This window comes from Zalophus californianus, chromosome 9, assembly GCF_009762305.2.
Source record: "Zalophus californianus isolate mZalCal1 chromosome 9, mZalCal1.pri.v2, whole genome shotgun sequence".
In the NCBI taxonomy this organism is placed as follows: Eukaryota; Metazoa; Chordata; class Mammalia; order Carnivora; family Otariidae; genus Zalophus; species Zalophus californianus.
Genome location: NC_045603.1, coordinates 44,419,500 through 44,442,641, shown reverse-complemented (window position 1 = coordinate 44,442,641; position 23,142 = coordinate 44,419,500). Strand labels below are relative to the sequence as shown.

The 23,142-nt window shown below is 34.9% G+C and overlaps 1 protein-coding gene across 2 annotated transcripts in view; it reads left to right on the top strand.

The window, feature by feature from the left end:
* TRHDE (thyrotropin releasing hormone degrading enzyme) overlaps nucleotides 1-14,062 on the top strand; it is a 364,978-nt gene extending 350,916 nt beyond the window's left edge. For both annotated transcript variants that reach the window (XM_027595212.2, XM_027595211.2), the window contains 4 exons: nucleotides 2,411-2,578; nucleotides 3,098-3,238; nucleotides 5,719-5,800; nucleotides 10,901-14,062. In XM_027595212.2, the coding sequence (XP_027451013.1) occupies nucleotides 2,411-2,578; nucleotides 3,098-3,238; nucleotides 5,719-5,800; nucleotides 10,901-11,044 (535 nt within the window). In that variant the 3' untranslated portion in view covers nucleotides 11,045-14,062. The remainder of the gene's footprint in view (nucleotides 1-2,410; nucleotides 2,579-3,097; nucleotides 3,239-5,718; nucleotides 5,801-10,900) is intronic.
* Nucleotides 14,063-23,142: the final 9,080 nt, after the last annotated feature.

Sequence of the window (23,142 nt, the reverse complement as noted above, 5' to 3'; positions counted from 1 at the left end):
AACCTGGAACATGGTATTGCACAGAATTGCTATTTCCTGCTTCTCGTGCTCCTCTAGCCAGCGCCCAGGGCTTTGGATGGGCCAGTCCATTTATTCATTCGTATGTGCATCTTACACAGTTCTGCATCAGCCAGCAACATCTACTGAATAACAAAATATGGGCTATTGCTAGTGACTCTGATATATGGCAGTCAAGTTATTTCTAAGGAATATAGTTAATACCTTTTTTTTGCATTTTCTATATTTCTGTATGCTTTTTCTACTTGAAACCATTGATATTGGAGATGGATTTCATAGGCAGTAAAAAACCTAATTCAATGGGCTCTCTCCCTATATTCTCTTTAGTATATTAATAGCTTAATGACTTTCCATTAGGTGTAACATTAAGAAAATATATATTGAGAAAAAAGAAAATATACATTGATTTATGAGCTGATGATTTCAGTAGACATTTTATTGTTTTTTCTTGCAAATGTTTCTGTTGATCTCTTGGCCAAAGTCATAACAATTATACAGTGTTTTACTCTGTAGCCTATAATATTTGGTAGAAAAGACTCATCCTTTTTTCTAGTTGTTGATTTAGAGAAAGACGAGGTTTCTTAAATTTTTATTATAGTTAATAAGGATGGAAGCATATTTGTAATCCTGTATCCTATCTACCATGATTGAACGTGGTAGCAATGTTTTCTGAAGTTCTTGGCTGGTTTCTTCTGATGTCTGTGTTCCTTTAAAAACAAAACAAACAGAGTGCTTGCCTTCTAATACCACAAAGAAAAAAGGCTTCAGTTAGCAAGGTTAAAGTAACTTTTTTCCAAACACTCCAAATTACTTCTAGGAAGAGACAGAATAATATAGTTTTAGGCATTTCTGGGAACAATTAATTTTGTATGATACTTCTAGCAAATATAAGCATTGTGGTATCCTGAAACACAATCCTCAATATTCTGAGTGTAGCCCTACTTAGCTGCTTAACAGAATGAGATGAAGCTTATCTTACTGGTGGTCATTCAGACACTTCCTCCTGTTTTCTAAATACCCCTTCAACCATAGCAGTGTTTTAACCATCAATCAAGGTCCTAAATCTTTAGAAGAGATTATTTTATCTTGCTACCCAGAGAAAACACCTCTTAATCAGCCAAATTCAAATTATAAGTGAGAAATTTAAATAGTAGATCACTGAATATGACACAAAGCAGACATGTATTCTTTGACTTTTTGTAAGTATTCTAGTGTTCTTTCGGAGAATTTGGTTTTTAAAATGTGGGATATATTCTGAGACTTGAGAGAACAATATTTAGTAAAAAATTGCTATGGTAAAGTAAACATGAGCATTTACAACTTATAAATAGTCAAGAGTAATTAAATCCACTCACAGTTTCCCACCGTAATATTTATTTTGGAGTCCAAGTCAAATTTGGTCTATTTTTATAGTCACTTTTATAAATGTAGGGAAAAAGAAATTTCTACTTTCTCAGAATTTATTACTTTATGTTTTATCTGTTTATTATCTCTATCGGTAATCTTCTAGGTTCCAAAATGTGAAGACCTATTTGAGAAAACTAATTTTAGGGAGACTTGTCTATGATTTTAGGAGAAAATGTTTGTTTTATTCAAATTAGTCTCTTCAGCCTGTGCTTTCTTGTCATTCTTGGGTCTCCCAATTATGAGAGAAAATGTTTGGTTGGTAAGTGTATTAATGTTGATGGAAATATAAAGCATCCTGTTTGCATTGTTTTTTTAAGCCTTTGTGTTCTGATTTTTTTTAAAGATTTTATTTATTTATTTGACAGAGAGAGAGGGAGAGAGAGAGAGATCACAAGCAGGGGGAGCAGCAGGGGGAGCGGCAGAGGCAGAGGGAGAAGCAGGCTCCCAGCTGAGCAGGGAGCCCGATGTAGGGCTAGATCCCAGGACCCTGAAGGCAGAGGCTTAACTGACTGAGCCACCCAGACGTCCCGTGATTTTTTAAATATAGTTTCAAGAGTAGAAATAAAACTTGCATTCAAAATACATTATTTTACATCATTCAATTGCCAATATTTTTGAATATTGTTACTATATAGTATTATTCTCTTTCAGGTAAAATCTAATCAACAAAATCATCTTTTTTAAAAACTGACTGTAGGGGCTCCTGGGTGATTCAGTTGGTTAAGTGACTGCCTTCGGCTCAGGTCATGATCCTGGAGTCCTGGGATGGAGTCCCACATCAGGCTCCTTGCTCAGCGGGGAGCCTGCTTCTCCCTCTGACCCTCCCCCCTCTCATGCTGTTTCTCTCTCTCTCTCTCTCAAATAAATAAAATCTTTAAAAAAATTAAAAAAAAACAAACTGACTGTAGTAAATCAGCATCTGTCTTTAGTTTCAATGCTGTGAAGCTTTTAATTAACAGAAAACCAACATGGGTTGCTTCTTTAGAATACCACTGAATGTTAGAGACATCGTCTACTGTACAGGAGTTTCACTACTAGATGAGGATGTCTGGGAATTCATATGGATGAAATTCCACTCCACCACAGCAGTTTCTGAGAAGAAAATATTATTGGAAGCCTTAACTTGCAGTGATGACAGGAACTTATTAAATAGGTGGGTCAATTAATTTTCTAAATTTATTTGTGTAATGAGAGTACTCTCTGTTAATCAAACTACACTGAACTTGATTTTATTTCCTCAAATATATACTAGTTACTCTAAGATGTATCTTCTATAGCTAAGGAAAACTGCCATGTTGACATGACTAAAGGTAATTGAATCGAAAGAGGTACCTTTGTTTCTCACTAAATTGTAGGACAATATTTCATTGAAAAAGGAAGTGTTTACTATAAAGATTTTTTTAAAGTGAGTTGATAGCATCAGAACAAAATTGTGATTTCTTCACCCGCAAGATTTTTTTCAAAACTTAATTAATGAGCTAATTAAAATGTTATGAATTTGCTCTTCCCCCTTTTATAAATAGAAAATTGTTCTGTTGCTAAGTTGTATTAGTAGTTTACACAGGACTGTTCTTTTAAAGAATATGGCAAATTAATGCATGTAATTTTTATAATTTTATAAAAATGTTTAAGTTATTGGGCTAAAAGTTTTTCTACAATTCTGTCCTTAAAGGCTTCTGAATCTATCACTGAATTCTGAGGTGGTGTTAGATCAAGATGCAATTGATGTGATAATCCATGTCGCTCGAAATCCACATGGCCGAGACCTTGCCTGGAAGTTTTTCAGAGATAAATGGAAGATATTAAATACCAGGTAGAAATAAGAGTTCAGTCATTCAAACTTGAATGAGTAAATTAAAGATGACATAGGAGAGATAAAGGCCCAACTTTTTGTGTTAAAACCAAGGTCCAGATAATAGAATTAGATTTTAAAATAGTCAGCCAAGTTGGGTGTTGCTACTTCTGTGAAACTCAGAATTATTTTAATGATTCTATGACATTATTCGTGTAATAAAGATTAAAAACTGTGATTATATATGGAAATGTGGGAGTAAAAAGTTTTAGCAGTACAACTTTTGTGGAAAATCTATTAAGCTGTCTAAGGTTGAAGAAATATCTTAAAACTATATTCTAAATGTGTTGTAGAAAAAATGATTTATAAATCAGATATAATTATTATATTATATAACAAGAAAATTTGACCTCGGCAGAATTGTTTTAAATTTTCTCTAAATATAAATATAAAACACCTGAAATAAAACCAAGATATAGAGAAGGAACATTTGAATCATTGTATAACTCTAGTTGCAATAGAATGCATTCCTGAGACATCTTGTTTCATGGTGAGAATTCTTCAGCCTCAATTTAAGAAAATGTTTCATTATGTATTTAAATATATTATAATGAATGTTGATTTATTACTCTGATAATCTCTATGGCATTTTAAAATTAAATTTATTATAGAGCCTGTAGATGCTCCGTGTTCTCAAACTTAAATGTCCCCAAACAGTGAACAGACCTCTTGTTCTGTCTCTTAAAACCTGGTGTGTAAACTTTATGTTTTTAAGGTATAGCTTTCTCAGTCGCCCTTGAATAATGGGTTCAATTTGAATGGATGTGTCCTGTTAAAGCACAATTCTATCTACAGGCATTTCATTGTCAGAAAGCACTGATATTCCTAGAAGACATATTGGCTTTTTTGTATTTGCAGCTCAGAAATTGGAATGATTGGAAGATTAGAACTTGCTTTGCTCTCATGTACCCCTAATATAGTGAATAGTCAGATACCAGGTGAAATTAATATATATGAACATTTCACTTTAAAAAAGTGTCAAATATCTGCCAATGCACAGTCTCCTTAGGAAGTGGTTTTGTCTATCAGAGTTCAGCATAGTGCAGGTATAGTTTAGTTCCAACCAAAAAATGTTTGGTTCCTGGTATGCTTATTTTGTCTTATTGAGACTCCATGGTCTCCATCCGAAAGGTAGAAAGGTTGAGATTTCAGTATATCTACAGATGTGGAAGTGTTTATCTTGACAAATAGGACTGTCTTCTTCATCTGCTCCTACTCCTCTGTCACTCCTTGAACACTGGAGTTCATGGAGGTGCTATCCAAGGTACTCCTTATTTCCTGCCTGCAGATTCTCCCTGTTTTTAGTTGCCAACTACTCCAATCACTCAATCGTTTCAGTTGCCCCCAAATCTAGATCTCTTACTCAAACATTTTGTCTAAGCTTCACCCTATGATGGACAGTTGCCTGTTTGGACCCTCCTACTGAGGTGTACCTGCAAAGCTAAATCCATCATCATCCTCTTGTCTTCCTTTCCCCAGTAAATAATATGGCCATCCACCAATTGCTCAAGCCAGAGACTTGGAAAACCACATGTACCCCCTTGCCATATATAACAATTAGGCTTGAAATATTGTCAATTTAACAAGTCCTAAAAGAAAGGGGCCACAATACTGTAAGGGCAGCATTAGAAAACCTCTTATAATGGGGGCTGAGCCTTTGCTTCCAAAACCTCAGAATCTTTTTTAGTGTACTTTTCTTAATTCTAAGGTTATGGTAGCCTGTGACAGGTATCCTTAGCACTACAGAGATAAGTCAGTAAAATGAGAAACCTCTCCAACTCACCGATACAAATTGTTCCTTACTGTGGGTCATGAGTCAAGAATTTATGTCTGTGGTACAAGGATTATGCAATCCAAGTGAACAACTCAATATTTTAATTTAATGCCTACATGAAAACATACTAATATTTGGGGAGCATTTCTAAAGAAATTTGGCTCAGTTTCTAAGCATGAAAAAGAATGCCAATGTCAGTTATGAGTCACCAGACCAAAGGATCTGTCTGACATACTGATAATGCCCAAGTTTGTATTACACTTCTGTTTCCTTTGTTGGGATTTTTTTTCCTCATAGTGAACTAAGTTGTTTAAAGTAGAAAGTTTTAAAATATTTCTCCCTCAGTCCTTGGATTGAAAATATAATAGTAATTCCTAAATCTAACTTTAGAGGTTCCTTTTTTTTTTTTTCAATTTACTGCACCTTAGACCTCTCTCAAGCATTTTGAGCTAAATCAGGGGGCATCTGATGGTATTCTGCAGTCACAGCTCTTTGCACCTCCCTGGCTCCCTGGAGAAATGGCCTTGAAATGTTCAGAGATCTTAATGGCAACAAGATAACATTGGTCAAATGGAGCCCTTGAAAACGATTCTAAAAAAATCTATAGAGTAGTATTTCTTAAATTACTTCCTATATTAACATCAAGACTTTTTTTTTATCTTTTCAGGTATGGAGAGGCATTATTTATGAATTCCAAACTCATTAGTGGAGTTACAGAATTTCTTAATACTGAAGGTGAACTCAAAGAGGTAAATATTTTAATATATGAGTTCTAATGTTTTTCTTTTATAAATATATGAAATTATACATTCACTTTAACCATTTTTTTCCAACAGATTCATATCCATTTCTTAAAAAAAAACACACGTTCATGCTCAAGACTTGACTTAATTCATTATTTGCAAAATTATTTCTATTATATTTAACATTAAATGCCCTTGGGGCTCCTGGGTGGCTCAGTAGGTTGAGCATCTGACTCTTGGTTTTGGCTCAGGTCATGATCTGAGTCTTGAGATCCCCTCTTAGTGCTCTGTGCACTCAGTGCAGAGTCTACTTGTCCCTCTCCCTCACCCTCTGACCATGTGAGTGCTCTCTCTCTCAAATAAGTAAATAAAATCTAAAAAACAAACAAGCATAAAATGCCTTTGAGAGATGTTTGAATATAATGATTCTCAAATCCACTCCAGATCTCTTTGATCCAATCAGCTACTCCTCGGCTGATGATGTGAACCCAGTTTAGGATCCTAGAAATGACAGACCCATCCTGTCACAATGACTCAGTATTTGGGTACAAAAGATCAGGGCTGGTGTTAAGATATAGAACTTAAGTCTCCTTGCTTCATGATCAGGCCAATACAGGGAGTGGGTCACCAGGTGTGATGATAATGCTTCATGCTATCTAGTCTGTTCAACGGAATGAATTCATATGTATGAAAGAGAATGTATCTGGCAATATATAATGAGATTAATAGTTTTTTCTCTGGTTTATTTCTCTGGAAATAATTTTTTTTTGACCATTAACTCACATTTGTAAAAGAGATGGGCGTGAAATGTGGAGGGGTAAGTATGTAGGAGGGAGGAAAAAATATAGATGCTTTTAGGTGATTCAGATGAGCTGGGCTTCAACCATCTATCACTTTTTTGTCTGCTGCTCGACTCCATTATAAATATATTTTATATATTTGGTCTTGAGAATCATGGCTTCCTCCGCTCTCGCCGACGGAACGCCTGAGGCTGTGACCCAGAGCTAATCATATTGAGCAGCATTTCCCCGGAAGCATCAACCCTGGCACCATCCTTAACATCTAATACTGCCCAATGTTGTATGATCATCTCTCATGCACTAACTTGGGTTCTTACACAGAATGAGCTAAGCTAAGTCTCTGATTGCAATGATTTGAAATTCAATTTTTATCCCTGCTGTGTATTCCCAACCCGAAAGGATTTGGTTCTGAAAGCCCCAGCCCATGCTTTACTAAATTTTTTTTAATAAAGGAAGCTAAATGAGAAGGACTTCTTTCATATCCATATGAAACAGAATGAAAGAACAATTAAATGAATGATTGCTTCCAATTTTCTCTGTATTTAAATGAAGTACTTTTAATTTCTTGATTTTACATTCAGGAATCAGTGAGTAAAAGACTCATTTAGTCACAACCTGTGAAGCCACTGAAGTGAACACAGAAGTGAAAAATCGCTTCCACCCTTCCCTTCCCCACCTCCCTTGTAGCTCCCTTCCTTCTCCTGTCTTCTCCCTGCCTTTGCCCCCTTTCCTGCTGCCTCTCTCCTGTACCCACTCCCTTTTCCTCTTCCTCAAACTCTTGTCTATCTTTCACACTTTCCTTGCTTCAGGTATACCCAGGCCCTGGGAAAACATCTTTTAAAGGGATATTTATTTGATTTTATCCTATGCTGCCATTTTGTCTTACTTACTTCACACATATTTTTAATATTTTTCCACTTGATTTAATTGTCATTTGAAATGTTCTTGTAATGAAAAGTGCAGTTTCAAACCTGAAACTGAGCTGGGCTTTTATTCCATTACCTGCGGAGCGGCTAACTTCACAATACCATCTCTCTGTGGCATGTGTGAGGAATACAAAGCAAACTCCCATCCCACTCCACAACAGCGGTCCCCAATCGTTAAAACAATGATGCGATAATGAAAGTATGGAAAAGCCTCAGAGGGCAGTTGTCAAACTAGAAAGTCAGTACAAGTGGCCGTGTCATGAAGGGATCCGCCGCCATTAATATAAAGGGGGTGAGGAAATTCCAGATTCATCCTTCTATAACCATGAGCCTCACAAGCAGAAAACCCAATGCGCTCCCTTTGGATGGAAGCATATTCTTATTTTCAAGAGTATATATAGATCAAAAGGGAATTAACATCTTTGTGAATTCTGAAAACTCAGTTGAGATGTTAATGATCCCCATCAGCCCATTGTTGCAGGGTCCCTTCCCTGAAACTGCATTCTAGTACCTGAAACTGGTAATTTCCTTCTAATTACATGGCTCTAGCCATTTGAACACTATTTCTCTATGAAACAGTGTGTTATTTCCTTAATTTTAAACTAATGGAAGTACAACCTGAGGGAGCTGCAGAGGCCCTTTGCCAGTTTTTCATACTAATGTCTGTTAAGCAATTCTCTCCAGCCCTTGTTTTTTTTTTTTTTTTTCTTCTTGAGCCTAATCTACAACCCTGTTGTGGAGGAACATAGATCCTGTGCATCACAGACATCCCATTTACAGTTTTAATGTTGAAAATATAAACCTCATAATAGGGCAATTGCTAATTCAATTCATTTATATGGTTACTGAGTGTATATTAGGTTTTGCCATTTACTCTACAAATAATTTATTCTGTGATATTTAGGATCTAGGGTACCCTAAAATCAGAGTTTTCTTTTTAAACCTGAAAATGTCTTCTAATGGAGAAATTAACAAACATGTCTAGAAATTTTATGCTAAGAACAGGAAGCACAAACAACTCTGACATCTTACTAAATGCTATTTTATAAAAATGTCTAAACTTGCAACATTTTCAAATAAAAGCATAAGATGGCATAAATATTTAGGAAACACAGTAATAAAAGCTAATAACAGCAGAAAATCTACCAAAGAGCTGCAGAAATAAGCAAACTGGAATGCCAATTCCCTTCCATCTACCCAGGGCCTCTGAAGTCAGGCAAGGGGTCAGGAAGGTGCTATGATCACACCCCCCAGGACCTGTTAGATAGCTGCTCTAACCGCATGTTTGACAGAAGAGCTACAGAGGAATCTGGGCATAAAATCAATATGTGCCAACTATGGAAAGTGGGCCATATACGTTCTGACGAATAAGTTACTCCCAAGATCCATACAAGTCACCTCAGGCTCTCTGAGCTCATGAGGCAAGTATTTAGTGCACTTAAATAGTGATTTAAGAAATGAATCCCTGGGGACCCACCACTTACATTTGTTGTTGATGGTTCTCTCGCAGGATAATCTGACCTACTGTCTTTGTGTCAATAACACATTCATATTCAAACCCATAGTTTGCCTTTGAGGAGGACTTAAGCATTTTGCTTCATGTGTTCAGGCTGGCTTGCTGTCTCTCTCCTCAAGGGGCCAAGAGCATGCTGCAGAGTCAAAGTTGCCAAAGGGTCATTTATCACTATCTGGCATGTTTAGTACTGCCGAGGAAAGTATGTAATAATGCAGAATATATTTTAAGAGGAGTAAATATGATTTTTTTCCTGATTGACATATATTATGTAAAGAATTCCACTGTAATGTACAAATGTATATACACACGTATGCTGTAAGATACCATACTTTTGTATTAAAACAATTCAAGACATAGATCATAATGTATTACTTGTTGCTTTAGGAATATAGAATGAATGAGTCCAAACGTATAAATATATATGAATTATTGGATTAATCAGTTAAAGTTTAAAAATATGATTCAGTGTTTCCACTAGACTTCCTTTTAATATCTTTGTGCCTGTAATGGGCATATGTGTGTGGCACAGTGCCTGGAATATTGAAGACATTCAATAAGCTCCCATGTCTCCCCTTCTTCCTCTTAGTTTGTATAAATCTGGTAAAATGTCAAATCACTTTTCAGGATAGCATCAATAAATCTTTGTTATATATTGGATATTTTACATGTTTTATCAAAGCATAGTGATTTTGAAGTCTTATAAAGGATATAGCTCTGAGATATAATTATCCATTGATAATGCTGCGGGGGGCATGGGACTTTATAGAAAAGGAGAGGAAAAACTTTGAGAAAACCCATGAGTATCATGTAATCAAAGTAACACTGTCATAAACAAACCAAGCTACCAATGAACCAATGTCTAGATTAACTCAGAAAGGTATTAAAGAGTCCAATTTAAATGCCCCTCCCCTCATACTCCCTGCTCCTGAGTCAATCTGGATGCACTACATTTCCCTCCTGGCATATCCTCCATGTGGCACCCACCATGTGATGAATCACACCCACACTAATTACACCACTAATGTTTCTGTGTTGCAAGTTGATTTTTCACATTTGCCTATTAGCATTGCGATTGTTGGTTGGTTGCCAGTTTCTTAAGACATAACAGTCAGAAAGAAAAACTGCTAAATTTAATCTTGAAACAAAATCCCTGAGCATTCCCAGAATATGCAAACTCTCTAGAGAAAATCTTATATCCAGAAAAATAATAGCAAAGCATTTTAAAATTGTAAATTATTTTAATTAAGTGCTCAAAGTATCTAGCTAAATGAATCCACGCTTAGCTTTCCTTCATTCTTTCTAAGTTGAGTCACTTGGGCAGTTGAAATGTCATTAATCATCCAGTTTTCATAGCATCATTACTTTCTTTCCACCACCCAATAACTGGTAATCCCTTCCTACCAAAGATAGTGTCAAGCCCTTATGCTACTTATTTGGAGAAGAGGAAGAAGAGTTGGATCTCTACCAACAAAGAGGGAACTTTAATCCTTATCTTCAGTTTTTAAGGCTATCTGTACATTGGATATGCTTTGTAATTAGAACTAGCCTTGGCCACAGTCCCCTCAACCTATTATGAAAAGATAAATATGTCTATTTTAATATTTACTTATGAAACAAAAAGCTGAATTTGGAGCTCTTGAAACTGTAATGTCTACTCTTTTTTTCCTTCCAGTTCCAAAAGAAACTACCTTGCACCTAATGGACGCAATTTGTGGTATTGTATTTCGTTAGTGAGCTTGCTTCCCATATTAAATATGCCTTCTGCAGTGACTGTGGCACTTTGTTTCACATACAGTCTAGCTTATACATGCTTGACAGGAGTGTGAGACATGCATATTTACCCTTCAAAAATGTTTCTTTCCAGCTGAAGAACTTCATGAAGAACTACAATGGAGTAGCTGCTGCCTCTTTCTTGAGAGCTGTGGAAACTGTCGAAGCCAACGTGCGCTGGAAAATGCTTTATCAAGATGAGCTTTTCCAATGGTTAGGAAAAGCTCTGAGACACTAAAATCTCTCTTATAAACAATTCAACTCCAAATTTTGGGAGAAGACCTGTTTTCTATGGAATGAGGAAAATGTGCTATGTGGAAAATGGCCAGATTTTCAGCGTTAACGTGTGGGAGGAAATTTTTTTTTTTAATTTTTGGTTTTGGGAGATTTTTTGTTTGTTTCATTCATTCTGTTTTGTTTCTCTACTGGGTGTTCTTCTCTAAAGAAACTCTTGCAAGTGAAACTAGCCATGATGGCTTCAGCTGTACATTCCTTGCTGTACAGGACCAAATATGATAGTGATGCATGTTGATGTTGCAGTCAGTTTGGAAAAACATATTCAGAATATTTTGTGCATGATTGTATGGTCCTGCCTGTGTTCAGCATGCTTATTTAAACTGTCTGACGTCATATGTGAATGTATGTTACATCCAGGATGGGCATTATACATAAGCACAAAGATTATCTATGACAATCAGTGTTGCAATGAAAGAAAAACTATAAAGGAATTCTATTTTTAGTCCTGGGCAATGTGGAAGGTGAAATAGTCCTTTAAGTGATCATTATCACTTCTTTCAGCATTTGGATTGTCTTGCAATGATGACTGTGTTGCTAACTCATTTTCTTCGAGTTACAGCTGTGTGTATGTTTAAAAAGTCATATAGACAGTGTATGCATATGTATATGTACAGAGGGAAGCCCTATATGTATATAGTACATTGTACACTGCACTTCTGCAAAGAATTGCTTCTGATCAAAGAAACTTTATCTCTTTTTATAAACTTATGCAAACTTTGAAAAGGCTGAAAAGAATTTATCTCAACACTCTCCTTCCTGACAATTTCCTGACTAAATTTCTCAACTGTTACAGATTTTTTTTATCTATTTCCTGAACAACAGTCTATTCTACTACATAAAAATGAGTTCAAACAAAATTTATGTATAAACACTCTTCTAATTCTCCAAAGTGGCAGCCACGTATCCTAAATATAGATTCTGTCATCATTCTGGTCAAACTTCCTGTTGCATAAAACAATTGTGCACATTTAATAATTATCAGTGCTGAGAAAACGTTTCTTTTCCATCTTAGTTGTTTTTCCATCTCATGTTGGGTGGTCCAGAGGGTTAAAAACTCTGCGCATGCGTGCGTGCGTGCGTGCGTGTGTGTGTGTGTGTTGGTCTTTGTGTCTGTGTCAGTCTAATCCTCCATTAAGTGACCGGGCCTCAAGTAGGTCAGATACCATGTAATGACCTTGGATCCCAGCTGCGCCATCTGTTCAGAGGAAAGTTACTTTCCTTGAGCAAAGCTTTTCCTTTGGCATTGACAGCTCTCTTCTACCTAGGAATTTTAAATAGCCCTTGTCATGGGTGTCTGTTATGTAACAGAAGTGCTTTTAAGTGGTATTCTCACCCAGTAGGCCAGCTCTCCAAACATTGTTTAGATTATCCAAAAATGAACTTATTTTAAGTTTGCCATTATAAAATACCAACACAACCACTGGATCCAAGACAAAAGTTTGTGGACAACTTTCTACTGTACTGAGGTTTTCCACTCCTCCAAATCTTCTTGCAAATTATTGAAAGAAATATATTCTAATAGTCACTGAACATTGGGGGGAAAAATAGGTATTTTAGAAACCAGAGCCATAGATTTATTTTGAGTCTGTAGTAAAAAGGAGCAATTTCCCAATTCATTGAACAAGTATCACCTACAATTGAATTTTACCTTTTTAGCAGTTAATAACTATTACTCATACCTAACATTTCCAGCACTTCTTTCAAGTAAAACACATGAGTTTAAAGGACACTGTGTGGCATTAGTAAGACATAGTAATACTTAGTATAAAATCCAAAAGGCATTCTGATCAGAAGTCATGAAATTTTACTAGTACTTACCACATATATAAAATCCTTAAGGGACAAGTTCTGAGACATCACAATAATAAATACCACACTGCTGTGCAGGTCCAAAACATGTGCAATTTCACCCTTGGATTCATGGAATAGAGGTAAATAGATTAAAAAATTAGAGGTGGATGTCTTATTTTGTGTCATGAATTATTGAAAATTCTTCGTAGTTGTGACATTCTTTTTGAGTGAAATCACCATTTCCAGATTTGAGTTAGAAAGGCTTTTAGAGTTCTTTTTTCCTCCCCGCTGTTAATAATCTTAATCCTCTTTCAGTATTTTAGTGGCCTTGAACAACTGGTTTAGCTACAATGTCAAATCCTAAATGTGTAATTATGTGCAATGTTCAATACCTCATAGAATATCTGTTCAACGGTTTAGTAGTATCAATGGCGTTGAGATGGAATTTCTGTTCTACATATTTTTCAATAATTTATCCTTTCCAATGTTGAAGATTATATCAGGCTTTAACGTTTTTTAGTTGTTTAAATAAGTAATATTTTCAAAATAATAAAATGACCAATGATATCTCTTGGAATATTCTGTAAAATGTAGTTATAAAATTCTATTTTCTACATATACTTTTTATCTTTTTTCTCTTCTTTGTATGTTTTACAAGTCCTATATATGCATGAAATAACAAATTGTTGAAAGTGTTCAATATCTAGTCTTAAATCTTTACTCTGCCAATATATGTACAACACAAAACTTGGTTTCAGTTAGCCAGGACTAAATTGTTTACCATACCGAATATTAAATATCACCAAGTAACTTATAAATAAAAAGTTTTTCCCATTTTCACACATTTTTCCTTAAACTTTTCTTAAAATCTTAAGTTTTTAAAAAATAGACGAGCACGAGCTCTAAGGTTAATTTCTCCAATGTGAGGTTGATTCCTGAGTTTCAATAACCCAGATTTTAATTGGAGCTTCAGCTGACTTTGGTTTATATTATTTCTAAGATACTTTCTATCATAAGACTGAGATTTTTGTGACAGTGCTATTTACAAACATAACTGTAATATCTTACAAGGGTTATTAAGATTATAATGTACTTATAAATTGCATTCCATTTGCAAAGAGCTTTTATACATGCTGTTTTTTGGGGGCTCCTTTCAAAAACATAATAAATTATATTAGCCCTGATGGTCCGATGAGAAAACTGAGGCTCAGAGTAGCAACATGAACCTTTGAAAATTATGTAGTTGTTATTTGGAGAACAGGCACAATAACCTTAGACTTTCAATAAAACTTTCCTACAACGAAACTAGAAAGACGTTTTTTGAAACGCCTCTATCCATTGCACGAGTTGGAGGTCTTCCAAATACCAGAAGCAGCATCAAAATACGTGATGAAATAGGTCTACACTAATTATATTGTTTTTTAAAGTCTGTGTTTCTAATTGGCATGATGTCAAACAACTGGATGAAATGTTCATCAGCAATTCACTTCAGTCAGTATAAGCAGCCCAATATTGTGACAAAAAATATAGTTCATTGATTATAGTTTCCTTTTTTGATCTTTTGGTGAACACTGTTTAAATAGGACTTTAACATGGTGATAATTTCCTTTATTTTTATACACATTTCTCTGGTAGACTCTATCTGTAGTAACAGATGGTCAGGCCACAGATAAAATGGTTTCCATCTAAATCAGTAAAAATAATATTCAGTAAAATGTTATGCAGACTAAATTGTGGAAAAGCAATGTTTATGCAGCTGCAGCATAGGAATTCCTGAAGAAGTTTACAATGATATATTTGATTAAAATCTACTGGCTGTTAAAATTTTAAGGAATTTTTTTTTCTAAGAACTTGAAGACCTAAAATAGCTCAATTATTCTCAGGATGACCATGAGGTAACCACATATAGCTCTTAAAGATATAGTACAAGTTTATATAATGAGAAATTAAGATTCCTACACTTTTTTTCTTCCTTTACCAGAGGTCATAGCTGGATCACTTGATGCTGCTAATTATATGGGGTAAAATTCAATTTAATTAGACAAATATTTATAGAGCACATTTTATTTCACAAAGCATTCTGTGAAGGGAAAGGAAGGAAGAGCAGAAAAAGGCCTTGATGAATTCACATCACAATAAATGCAACAAACATAAATCATGAGCCAATCAGAGTGAGGGCAACAAGAAAAATAATTACATGCTACAGAAGAGAAACTAAATTTTTAGGTATGGATAATATTATGCAATTATTTTTGTACACTAGTTTTCAAAACGTTTATGCTACTTGAGGATAATTCTCAATGTTTGGTTTCACAGCACTTAACTGTGTTTTCCAGAAATGTGTAACATTTAGAAAGTATAATAAAACCATATGGTTTAAACTTTGTAATTGGAATATAAATTGGGATAGAATTTATCTTTAAGAAAAGCTATTTGAGCAATTAAATAATATCAGTAAGTTGCAGAAGAATGTTTAACCTACTTATGTAAAAGTAGTTCAAGTTTTCTAAAATGGGTTTAGCATACTATTTGTATATTCATAACGTGTTAATTTTAAGTTAATCGTATATTCTTTAAAGCAGATTCAACAATTCTTAGCCTGGGCAATAATGTCTTTGTTCGAATTAGTATATGTGAACTTTTGAGTACAAAAATGTTCTTATAAAATATTCTAAAATTTCAAATTTTAGTTATATAAGAGTAACCTTGAGTTCAATTGCTTTGAATTAATAAGGAATTTTTTTATTAAAATATTTTGTTTAATTTGGTTTCTATTCAGGAAAACTCTAACAAAAGGGAACTCTAGTAGCTTTTATTTTCAGTTTTATTTTATGAAATTTTATTTCGAAGTTTAGAAAAGTTTTTAAAGAGTCTTAAGTATTAAAAATAAGCAGTTGGTGAAAAATATATGTTTTAGTTTTAAGTATAAGGCTTATGTATAAGTATATGCATTATACTTTTAAAATAAGTTTTTCACAAATGGTCAAATTAGTAGACTATGATTTTATTCAGATTTTGAATACATAGCACATTAAGGGACTTTATTTTGAATATTCAGTACTTTAAAGATAGTACACTGAAGATGTCTATCTTTTGTACATTCCCAGTTCATGTACTAATGCACTAAGAAAAAAGAAAAATAATGACCAGTCCTTCATTTTTATCTGAATTAATTTTTTATGTGCTCATTAATGTTAAATGAGGTCAAATATAGGAAAAGAATGAACATTTGAGTGTGTACTAAATGCCAGGCACTTTATAGACATCATCTCATTTTATAACTGAAACGCCATCAGTTCCAATTTATCAATGGGGAGACTGAGGTTAAGGGTTGGAATCAACCCTTAAGTTTACATGACTGGTGATAGGTATTAGCTGGAATTCAAAACCCTGCAAACCAAGCCTTATGTGGCTCAAGTCAGTCGTTAATCTGCCTCCTATATGCACGGAAGCATAATGATTATCCATAGAAATCAGTCTCTGTAGAGGATTCGAATCCTTAGCTTACTTTTTCATTGTCACTGACTCATTTGAGAAAAAAATGTTCATTACTGCATTCTGGTTTGACACTCGTTTCTTAACAGTTACTTCATATGACCTATGACAGTTTTCATCAAAATGTTTTGCATTAGTGTGTTGTGTAGTGGGTTTTAAGCTACAACAGATAATTAACAGGTACTCCAGATAATCAGCCTTGGAAAATAAGTAAAAAGAGAGGATGGATTGCAAAGCTCTTCACCAGTGGACCAAAAGATCAGGTTAAACCTCTGTCCTACATGCAGAGGAGACCTATTAGTCTAGCCAGAACTTTCCTTTCGCTTAGCAATGAGGCCAGAGAACTATTCCTTTCTGCTTGGAACTGTATAGATGGACTGCAGCTGCTGAATTTACTCGAAGTTACATTTTTCCATTGGCCTGCTGTGCATAGTTCTTTCGGTTTAAGATAACTGCTTTGACCTAGCTTGGCACAGGTCAACTTACTTCTAATCACACACATTTTTATTATGCCATGTAAGTAAATGAGAGAGTGAAATGTTTTATAGCAAATATTACCGTAAAGAACATCTGCCTTGAATGTGCAGTGCGTTTATCTTCCAAGTCAATCATTCAGTCGCTAGCCTTTTAACCACTACTCGGTTTGCAATACTACGCTTGCTCTTGGACACTATCCTGTTCCCACCTTCATATAACCCAGGACCTACTGAGTGAGAACATTCGCTCTCAATTTTGCGTTACTCAGTTTTATTTAAAATAGGTTTCTTATCTGTCACTTCTCAAGTACGAAACATTCTTCAAGTGAATTTCTCCTCAAATGTTGTTTCTACCTTTTAAACTGTGGTATAATAGTAATCTCACATTACCTTTTTAAATGCTCCCTGTACATTGTCACATATGAATATACTTGCCATTTCCTTTGCTATATTTCAGTCCCTTTATGTTTTGGTAGTCATTGAAAACAAATTCAGACTATAAAAATAAAACACATTAGTTCGATGAAGCTTATGCACTGTCCAGTTACTCGGAGCAAGGTGAGACATTCTGCCCTTGAGCTTTCAAAAGTGGCTTTCTGGACACCATTGAATTCATCATAATCTTTTAAACTATTATGTGGACTATTTCTAATGAACTTGAATTAATTCAGCAACAAAGTTTATTTTCCTAAAGCCATTTCCCAAATGGACAGACTTATTTAAAATATGCCAAATGGAAGTACATTTTTTCTTTTTAATATTTTATGATTTAGAAACAAAACAGTAACTATTCTTTTAGTAAATACAAGTTACTAAAGCATTTACCAAATAAATAACTTTGTGTTAGTTTAGCACATAAATGCTTTCTATGGTATGCCCTTAAAATTATTCAGTAAAAATTGAATCAGTGTGTATTCAACATGAAATTTTTGTTCCGTTACAACCCAACACTAACAAAGTGGATTTTTCTAAATGAGAAAATTTGTCTTCTGTATTTAAAGTAGAACAAATTTGAATTTTGCCTCTGACAGTAAAATTTTATACCGTAATGTGTAATTCATCACTGTCTTAATTTTCTGACATGTGCAGATAAGGTCAAGATAAATACCTTCTGCTTTTTCATTCTTCTATTTTCACTTGAGAACCCATTTTTAAAATTCTGAGTATACACACTGTAGAAGTCCATGAAAAGAGAAGAAAATTCACTTCCTTTTCTGACATGGGCTTTTCCAAAACTGTACACATACTGAAGCTAGAATAAAGAAGTATGTATTTATGCAATATTGTAAAAAGAAAAAAAATACCGAGGCGGTCTTTTTTCCACTTATATGCCCTTAGAATAAATTAAATGATCTGCACTTTGGTAAAAGTGATTTCACCTGCAATGCATTTCAGATTGCTTTTTAATAGGTTTTCCACATTGGACAGACTGTCAAGATCCCTGAATTTCAAGAACAATCTTCAGTAACAACAGGACTATAAAATATATATAATCAGGACTAATAAGTAGTACTCAAATTTTTTGGTGTCTCTGGGTTTTTCTCTTTCTAAGCATTGTTCAGAGGACATTAAATTTGGCTCTGTATAGTCACCCACATGAGCTTTTAACCTTGATACTTTATACCGCCGTAGGAAATCCTCCTCTGTCATGAGCATGAAAATAAGAAATGGAAACCTTTTTTTTTTTTTTTTTTTTAAGAAATGGAAGTCCTTTAAAGCCAGAATCAAGACTATTCCTATTTGTATTATAGCCAGTGTCCACATGTGTATGTACTGGAGATATATAGATGTATATATTTATTTCACATAGATAGAGATATATGGTATCTCTCCAAATTTATATCATCTATATATACACATATAGTCTATTTATTTCTGTACCGAAATGAAAACGGTGCTGTGAAATAATCACAGAAATAAAAAAATGGTTATTGTAAAATATCAATTGGGGGAGTAATGCATGGGTACCATTTTTACTTGAAGAGCCTGTCAAATGGATAATTAAGTTATAGAATCATGATTGCAGGAATTTTCTCTAAGAATCATGCAGGAACTTACCAAGAAGCAATTCTGATGAGATCAGGCACTTTCAGTGTGGTATGGCTGTAGACACACACACACACACACACACACACACACACACACACACACTTTCAGTGTGGTATGGCTGTAGACACACACACACACACACACACACACACACACACACACACAAAGCCATTCTGCCTGACCCCCAACCCTAGAGATTCTATCTCAGTAGGTGATGGATGGGATGTAGTCATCTGCATTTTGAACAAGATTGTAGGTGATTCCAGTGGAGGCAATCCATCTAGACCATGGTTTAAGGAACATTGGCTAGGCTCAGTGATTCTCTGCCTGACTTGATATTAGATTCCCCTGGATAGCATTTAAACCATACTGATGTCTGAGCAGTACTTCGATCCAATGAAAAAGAATCTCTGGCATAGGGCTTCCGCATCAGCATTTTTAAAAGACCCCCGATGATTCTAATACACAGTCATGGTTAAGAACCTTTGGGCAGCAGATACCAAACTGAACAATAAGTCCCTTAAGGAACGTTACCCAGGTACCTATTTTTAGAAATCTAAGACGTTCTTATTATGGTTTGACTTTCTTCACTAAATACAGAAGCAAAAGCTGTATTGTCAATTAGCTGAGTAGTGAGAAGCAAATAAGCTTGAACGACGGCTCTCCCTGCTGCATAACAGGTCACTGGTGCTGTGTGGGAAGCCGAGTGGTCCCAGGGCATCCACCTAGATGCTTTTTCCGTGTTCTGACACTGACATTCTCCTGTCACCTGCTTTCTCTTACATCCTTTTCTCTATAGTCTTAATGAGTATGACTATATCCACATCTACTATCAGCAATAACAATTTTTCAACTTTTATTTTGCTTTGAAATAAAGGGAAGGCCCGTTGGCAGGGTGTTCCATCAAATGACTGCACCTTTGCCTTTCTGAACAGAACAATTGTTTTCTTTGCCTCATCTGGCAAGTGCCTGAAATTGGATCTCAAGCCTGACACATGGGATAAAATGGTCACATCAGGGAAATAAACTTACCATAAGCTATTATTATAAACGGTTATCATCTGGAATATTCTTCTTTCTAGTTCTTTTCGTTTCTTTTACTCTCACTTCTCTCTCTCTCTTTCTCATTGTGACCTGCCCACTGAGCACTGAGCCTTCTTCAGCAACAGACACTATATTTTTCACTTGACATTGCAAAAAGAATAGTGAAAGTTTTGAGCTGTTAGCATATCTGTGTGCATAATAGAAAGTGACATGTGTTCTTGGGATTGTCAAACAAGGCCCAAAGGGCATCTGGGCACGTTGAAACCGCCTGGTTGTACTCTTGACTCTTTGTGCTCATTCGTCAATTCTTTAGTTTTTGGCCTCCCTTGGGTTGTTAAATTTTGCATTCCTTTCCTAAAATCTGTGGCTAATTAGAGATTTCAGAATACAAACGAATTCATTTTTTCCCTGGAAAAGGAACTAGAAACATTACCACTCCTGGAACATTTTAGCAAGCTAGTAGAGTGTGAATTATTTAATTGGAGAACTCTTGAGCCATATTTGACCAAAAAAGCGCCCTAATCCCCTCTATCACTACCTCTGCCATTTTTCTTCTCTTTTACCTTATATGTAATCATCTTGATATGATTTAACAGTGAGCCAATTTGCATGCAGAAAGGAAATTTTGCTGTAGAGTAAGACCTTCCAAATTAGTAGCTTCTTATTAAGTTATCAAAATTTGTACAATGACTAACTTCACTGAGACATTTTTTGACAAATTCAGGTCTACCCAAGAATTTCAACAACTGGCTGCCAGGTAGAGTAAAGGAGGGAAATGCTTAATGAGCAAAGATCTATGTAGAGGTCCTAAAGCTAAAAAATCTTAATAGGAATGGCTTCAAGCCAACATTACTAGGTAGACATACACCAAAATTTAGCGCAAAAATGGAATGGGAAAGTAGGCTTGCCATATTTAAAATGGCAGTGGACTTCAGCACACAAAGATATTGCAAAGATGCAACATGTGTCTAGAGGACTACAGACAGTTTAAGTATAGCATCAATATGCTATATAAGTAAGTTGTTCTGTGCTTGGATGACCTCAACATTTTTCAGTGATATTTGAGTGGAAGTAATTGAGATAAATGAAATGTTTCATGTAATAACACAAATTAGATGTTTTGCGTGCACACACGTGTGTGTGTGTGTGTGTGTGTGTGTGTGTTGTGATGGAGGGGGAATGGAGGAGAGTTAAGAGCAGAGGAAGAAACCTTAAACCAGACACATTTCCACATGAAAAAAAATGAAATTACAGTCCCACATTACACATTAAAATAATTTTCCAGTCTTTTAGACTCAATTTATTCAATTTGCTAGTTTGAAAATTCTCATCCTGTTGCATATGAAAAACAATACCTGGTGATTTAGAAGAGAGATTTAGACTGAAATGTGATATTATTAGTTTTGGTTCAATAGAAAGTGACATGAGTTTCTAGAACTGTCAAATAGGATTCTGGATACATAGAAACTGGGTGTTCTCTTGAGTACAAAAAAAAATACCAAAACCTAACTTTAGATAAGTAAAACTGGAAAAAAAACAGGTTGCCTTTTCTGGTTAGTAACAAAACATAGGAACTCCAGGGTTAGGTATGTAGATGAATATCTGCTTGTTTTGTCACAAATTCATTTTAAAATAAGGTTCCCCCTGTGTTAAGTTTCTAGTCATTCTTGTAACTTGAACAACTTGAGTGACAGCAAATGCTTTGAATTTTGTGTGTAAAAATTTCATTTGCTTTGACTACAGATATTTATCTTACTATAATATTGATCATTACTTAAGAGGTTTGATTTCGTAATACAGACCTTGTACAGATTGGCCAAACGGCAAGAGTCAAGCAAAAGATCACATGCCATGCCCTAGGTACTATATACTTCTAGGAATGCCTAAATTTGCAGTTTCCTTAAAAGGATCAACTTGTTCCACATAGCTCTTAGATAATTAATGGTCCGAAGTTTGAATACTGCTAAGCCACATCTCAGTTAAATATTGACTGTTTTTTGGACCCAAACCAAGAAATTAAAATTTTTGTTTTGTTAAATTTTGTCATGGAAGAATTTAGGGATTCTGACCTTGTCGGTACAATGGATAACTTCTCTCTATGTATGAGTAGCTTATCTTCATCCCCATTTAAATCATGAGATGGGAATTTTTTCCCCCAGATATCATTGTGCCAGCAGATCTGATACTTGTCAGTAGTTTCTTACACGATTAGATGTGTAGTTCCAGTGGTTAGTCTATGTTTTTGCAGGTCTTGTTTGGGGAGAACTTCTCTGTTTACAGACTACACACTAACTCCTTCAAGGGTTCGTTAAGGGAGTCAGAATATCCTGGTAACAGAACACTGCACTATGTTTCTGATAACTTCACTTTCCACACTTCAGAAACATTGAAATGACAGCTATCAACATACTACATAGTCAAGAAATGTTTTTACTCTCATATGTTGCTAAAGTTTTTTGAAGAAGAGTAGGGTGGATTTTTTTTCCTTCTCACAGTTTTCAAACTTACCTAAATAAAACCAGTTGAAAATCTTATCATCTACATTAGACATTGATTTATTCACAGTTAAAAAAATTTTTTTGGTCAATTTGAAATCTGTCTCCTCTGAATAGATTCTCTTTTTAGTGTATATAGTCCTTACTGATTATACCATCCATTTCACACTTCTTTGATAGTTTATATCAATATGTTTTTATTTCCCAACTAAATTATACATTCTTCAAAGGTAGAGATGTTATCTTTTTTCCATTTCTTGACAGCAAGTTCAAATATAATAAATTTTCAATCACGTTTTCTTGATTGAGCACAACCTAAGTGCCAGTATAGAAACCAATGGCTTTTCCAGTATGAACAAAAACAGCACAGAGCAAGAAATGTTTTGGAGGATTTAGAAGCATAACTAGAATAAAGAGTGTTGATCATTTTAAAATATTGTAAAGCGAAAGCTTTAAAGCTCACTTCATTTCTTTAATTTGTTCAAAAATGTCACTTTAGAGTAACACTTACCGACTTTGACCTGCTTGGTGGAGAAAGTAGAAGAAGAGGAGGATAATAAGATGTTATTTCATGACACATCTATTACAGTAATTCATTTATAGTATGGAACCTTTGCCAATGATAAATGCATGTTACTGTGCTGCAATTATGAATGTACCTTGGCTTTTCAACAATAAAGTTGCCAAAA